Genomic DNA, 6,047 nt, shown 5'->3' with positions numbered 1-6,047 from the left:
ATATATATATATATATAACAGTATAACATTTTATAGATTACATTTAGAGTACCTTCACAAGAAGCATTACCTAGCAAAGAATATTAAAAATATACCAGCTACTTAAAAAAAAAAAGTCTAAAGAGCCCCCACCACCCCGCAGCGACCACTAACAAGCTCTCCAGGGGTTTACAATTTGATACCGATGTTTTTTCCCCTTTGAATTCTCCCTGTCCCACTCACCTACATCCTAGTACTTTACAGAGAGGTTTATGCTTTGTGTATTATGGTCACAGTGAGGCAGATAGGTACATAATTGCATGTGTGCATTGTGGATATTCAGAACATCTACCTATACATTGTGGAATATTCACGTACAATATAGTATGCATAGTCACCCAGTCAGGAAAAAGTGTGCTATTTAGAGATGTCTTGTTACAGAGGAGTTTTGAAAAATTATGTCAACTTACCAACATAGGGTATTACACATTGTGATATGTATGCCATGAGAGGAACATCTGTATGTAATAATTTTCTGGCTTAACATTTCATTTTAAAACTTTCCCTGTGAAGGCCCGCCCTAGTGGCAGGGGTTAGTCTCAGCACTCTGAAGCTATCTGGAACCACCGTGACACGAGTTCGATCCCCGGCCAGGGAGTGACCCACAGGACGGGCAGACCTCTTCCGTCTCCCTGCTGCTCCCCTCGGCAGTGGATTCCAGTGGATCCACCTGTTCTGCTCCCCACTCTGTCTCTAGGGAATGTACTCACCCCCCACACCTCTAGCCTGCACCCTAGTTCTTGTATGCATAAATAAAATAAATCTTTTTTAAAATGGTTAAAAACTTTTCCTGTGATAAGACATCTCTAAATATTAGATCTTTTCTGATGAGTTCATAATGAGCTACTTTTAGTCCATACTTGATAAAAAAAAAAACTAAGTATGACACAGTTTGAGAAAGACTCACTACACAGAGTAGAATCTTGTTGGAAATGCACATCTCTGTTTCTAGAGGGCTGTTAGGAAAGTCTGGGGTTTTCCAGCTGTTCCTCTCATCTGTGGAACAAGATTGTTTATTACTAGAATAACTAGGGCTCAATAAATCTGTTTTTCATCTTTATACATTTATGTGCCAAGAAGCCTCGTTGTCATAAATAAATTAATGGGGAGGGAGAGCCTGGCTACAGCATCACTCAATTCTCTTGCTTCTCTTGGTTCTGTGTCGAGATACACATGGCAACTGATCGTCAGAAATATTGTTACTTTTCCATTAACCAACACACCAGCTCGGTCTCCCAGAATCTTACTGTCAAGAAAGAAATGGAAGCCACCAGAATTCAGAGTCACTTCACCATGTTGTTCGAGTCATTTACTTTCCCTGTTAATACCAAAACCAACATCCCAAGTGCTCCGGCTGCCCACGGCTTCACATCCGGCATCATCTCTTTTGCCGATTGACGGGGGTGGGGTGGGGGGGGGGTGAGAGTGGCGGAAATAAAAGTGAGAGGACACCCACACACACACACAGGGGCCGCACCCTCTCCTGCGTGCCTCAGGCAGACGCAGTTTGCAGACATGAGCAGAGGCCCTGAAGACTGGCACCCTTAAACGTTCCCGGCCCTCAGCTCCGAGCTGGCCAGCAGCCGCCCATGAACACTCACCCCAGCCTGAGGAACGTGCCCGGCGATTAGACTGTGGCCTAAGAAGAAGTGCTGTTGGAACAGGAGCTGTGAGGAGTCTCATAAACACATATTCCTAGGCAACCCATTGTGCTTATTTATAGAACACAACCTCTTGTCTTGGCGCTTGGTCACCTAACATGGTGGAGAAAGATTATGGGGTGCTGTAGTATCTGGCACATCTCACAGAGTTGCTGAGATTAATGGAGATTAAAAAAGAATATTTACATTTAGGCAGAGTAGAAGTCATCGTGGTCATTCAGAAGCATTTCACCGTCCATTTGGGTACTGACTTCTCAGGCACACAGCTTTGTTTTAAGTCACTTTGCAGGTGATTATTTATCTGAAATAATTTCCCACTGAAGTTTATACCCTCAGCCAGTCAGGCTTGGGCGCTGGGCTAGCACAAGGCCAGACGGCGGGAGAGCAGCCAGGGGGCTGCCCTGGGCCGCAGCTGCTCCAGGCCTAAGGGCAGCAGAGGCCACAGCATCGGTGGCAGATGCCAGCCTGTGCTTGTCACGGTCCCCGGCCACCGGGAGGCGATGCCATGCAGCCGGACGGGGCTGGCCAGCAAGAGAGTAGAGCTGCCTCCCTGGTCTCCTTCCCCTCTGGCTCTTCAGCCCCTCCCAAACTGCCCGAGTCCAAACCCCGTTGTTAAGTCCCTTCCTGCTGGAAGTACCTGGCCTTGTTTCTGTCCCTGCTTCCGGGTGCTCATCATCTGTCAGAAGGCAAAATAAATTACCCCGATCTATGTCTGCCCTGTCCAGAAAGGCATGCGTGTGCACCGGTGTTCCAGGTTTGGGGGGGGGCACTGCAGCCTTGGGGTGCAAGGCGGGGTTGGGGGGCTGCCCCTGCCTCGGGGCTATGCTTCTAATCAGTCCTGAGCTAGCTGCCTGAGGCCAGCAGGCGGGGTCTGTGAGATGCCTTTCATGTTTGAAGAGAGATCAGCCAGGCCGACATGAGTCAGGTGAGGAACTTTCCCCTGAGGTAAAGCACTGGGCCTTTACTGTGGCTCCCGGAGGATGGAAAGCTCACCTCCTGTCAGAGTGGCCGAAGTAAATGGCACGTGTTTGTCTTTCTCCTAAACACTCAAACTAGAACAAGGAAGGCAGCTCTCCTTTAAGTGAACTCATGCAAAACATTTGAAATTATTTCAACGTGCTCATCACCCCGCGTGGACCCATTCTGTTCCCCATTAATCTTCAAAGTCACTTCTACACAAAGAGAATTATGCCCTTTGGCACAAGCAGAGCCAAGCTGATGAAAGACTCACACAACTGTTCAAGGAAGGCCAAGAGGATCACTTTGCTTTATTTTGCCAAAAACACAACCTCTCTAGTCTCATTAGAGTCTTGAAGGGCATCCAAGCAAGGGCTCTTCTTAGATTTTCCTACTTGTTAAAATCCAGAGACATGATGTTCACTGGCGCTGTCATGAGGTGATGCCAGGCAAGTTATTATTAGGCACATGTCAGAGTTTGGATTTTAAATTACCCTTAAAACTAGGGTTAGAGGCTACTTGCAATCTACAAAGGTCAGCAGTGAGAGGTAAAGTAAACATAATTCAAGGGTACAAAAGATTTAGCAACTCAGGAGGGGCCTGTCCTGTGCCTGCAGCCCTGGGAGCAAACCCCCAGGACCCGCAGCGGCTTCGCCCAGATGTCTGGCTCTGTCTCTGGAACAAACCCTCCCCCAAGATGTCACACAGCTTACAGAGCATCCGTGCTCACTTCCGGTCGGGGCCGTGAGAAACGGTCTTCATGTGTCATTTGCAATGTGGCAGAAAGGGATATCTCTGAAGTGAATGACAGGACTTCTGCGGCTCTGTGCCGATTTTCTAAGGAGATATTACAAGTTGAACCACTCCTAACCATCACCCCGCTCAAAATCATAGCCGTGCAGCTCTGCGTCAGCCTCACAGCCTGATGCCCTCAGGCCTGGCGGCCTGGCGTCACTCACTTCGGCCATCACCATCAGCCTGGACCTTGGGGAAAGGCTCCATCTTCAATTGACAAGAAGCACCACCACAGAGCTCCGTCGTGGTTACAGCTTAGCATGATCACAAAGAAGAGAATTTGAGTCGGGTCTCCTTGAGAGGAAAGGATGTCATCGTTAATTTGACATGATGAGAAGCGTGTTAACATGGCCTGGTGGCATGACTTGCACATCTTACATCAACGCGCTTACACTTTTCTGACCTGCTCGGGGGCCACGTGATGAGCCACAGGCTTTGACGCCAGGGGTCGGCAGGCGGCTGGCTCTGCTGAGCTTGGCTGTGTGCAGGGGATGAGGATAGGAGAGATGAGCATCGGTCTCTGCCCCTTAGGTGCTTATCACATAGTTTTGAGAGTCAAAGTCAGTTTACGAGCAGCACCTACAGAGCCACTGAGCTCTAGACGAGACAGACTTGACTATAAATGCAGGCGTGTCCGAGCAAGCAGCAGTTGGCGGGGTCCGGGCAGGCGGACCACAGAAGGTGGGAGCTCAACAGATCGCCCGCAGTGGCCCAGGCACAGAATGGGGAAGAGTGGTGCAGAGCGTGGGAAGAGCATGTCAGCAGGTGATGGGCAGCCCAGGGCAGGGGTGCAGGCCGACCAGGCTCAGGTCAGCCATCCTCCGTCTCCCTCATGGGGAATGGGGTGTGCAGGGGTGGGCAGTGAGGTGCTAACTCAGGAAATCAGAGGATTCAAGAGAGCTCAGGACACAGCATGGGGATGAAGCTCAGAAAGAGAGAGGAAGATTCTGGAAGGCCTAAATGGAAAGAAAGGTCCAGGACAGATGTCCTGGTCCCCAGATAGAGCAAGATTCGAGGGAGAAGATGGAGAGACAAAACCAAGAGATGGAAAGTGAACCCAGAGCATCTACTCTGATAGCCCAGAACGGGAGACTTCACCCTCGAAGGGCATCGAGAGGCACCACCTGCTCAGAGGCTTACATGACACCCTCACTCACATGTTCTCCAAAGTCGACAGCGGCCATGCCTTAAGGTAAGGCTAAGCAGATCAATTCCAAAATACGATGGAACAAGGTCTTTCAAATGCAGGGCAGATGGTCTGACTTGGGAAAGCAGGAGAAATGGAAACAAATGAAATCTACTTTGATAGTAATGCCTGGTCCGTTTCTAACTTGTGGGTTTCCTGACTGACCTTCCAGCTCTAGAAATTCAAGGTGTTTTTTGTCTTCACAGTAAAGATGCAGTTACTCACTGAAATGTTTACGGTTCCTAAGCAGCAGACTGCCTCAGCGCCAAGGACACCGAGAGCCCGCACGTCTGTGGGATGCAGCGTCGCGGAGCTGAGCCCGCGAGAGCAGAGCTGACCCAGCTGTGGCCCCCGCAAAGTCCTGACCGTCTCTGGCGCTTGCGTCCCTCTCTATGGAAAGGGGATAAGAACTGGATTGATGAGCTCGCTGAGGTAATACTTGTGAGTAGCCCAGTGCCTGAGAAGTGGCCAAGAAACCACCGGCCGAGAGCTGTTTCCGACTGCGAGGTGACTAATGATGGTGAGAAATAAAATAACTGCCTGGGTTCTCAGGCTTTCTGGCTCCCTGATCAGAAAGGATCTTACAACCTGACTGTGAAGAGGAACCATCATGCCTTGCGACAGACTGGCCAAGGGGTCAGGGATGGGGAAGCAATGGAGTGTACCCTTCTATGGCTGTTTGGAGGGGGTACCCACCCTGAGGCATCCCGCAATGTCTGGGGAAGCCAGTGTGGGGTTGCACCCCCGATTTCCTGTCCTGTCCTGTTTCTTGGCCCCCCACCAATTCTTCCTACACTGGGGTTGTACCTCCTTGTTAAGGAAATTAGGTAGAAGTTTCCTTTTTCCTAGGGAACCCAAGGCAAGTCGTCAGAAGGGTGGCTCATCATCATCACAACCAATCCCACTCTCTAAAATTCATGGCTCCAGGAATTCAACTCCACCTAAAAGGAAAGTTCCTTCTAAGGTCTCATCTGCATTTCACATTCTGGCCTCTGCCCCCTTCCCCAAGGGTGCCAGGTCTGCCCAGGAGGACCTCAGGTCTCAGGTCTGCCAGCAGGTCCTGGTTTTGCCAAGGTTGTTCTTGTCTAGGAAGGGAGCCCCGTGCTACACCAGGGCACGAGTCTCCAGTCTGGCGCTGATGTATGGACCACATATAGTCCCCAAAAGGCATGTCTGGACCTGCTGCACCACGAGGCAGAGAGAGAGACACTGAGGACAGTGATGTAGCAGTAGCCTGGGCTCCGCATGCAGCGGACGATTGTGGCTGTGCAGTCACCCAGAATCAGCTGTCTCTCCTAGCCACACAGCCTGATTCTGGAGAGTTTCTTCCCTACCCCCAGCCCCACATAAGCAGAATCTGTGGGTGGGTCTACCATGTGGCCTCAGTTGGGTGGTCCTGACGATTAAAT

General features: G+C 50.2%; 1 protein-coding gene across 1 annotated transcript in view; it reads right to left on the bottom strand.

Moving 5' to 3' along the window:
* Nucleotides 1-4,636, bottom strand: part of SLC22A3 (solute carrier family 22 (organic cation transporter), member 3) — a 45,058-nt gene extending 40,422 nt beyond the window's left edge. The window contains exon 1 of the mRNA XM_004674172.2: nucleotides 4,593-4,636. Coding sequence (XP_004674229.2) covers nucleotides 4,593-4,636 — 44 coding nt within the window. The remainder of the gene's footprint in view (nucleotides 1-4,592) is intronic.
* Between the last annotated feature and the right edge of the window lie 1,411 nt (nucleotides 4,637-6,047).

The sequence above is a fragment of the Condylura cristata genome, unplaced genomic scaffold, assembly GCF_000260355.1.
Source record: "Condylura cristata isolate star-nosed mole 26May11 unplaced genomic scaffold, ConCri1.0 scaffold00001, whole genome shotgun sequence".
Lineage (NCBI taxonomy): Eukaryota > Metazoa > Chordata > Mammalia > Eulipotyphla > Talpidae > Condylura > Condylura cristata.
Note: the sequence above shows the minus strand (reverse complement) of the source record. Positions and strands in the feature narration are given on the sequence as shown.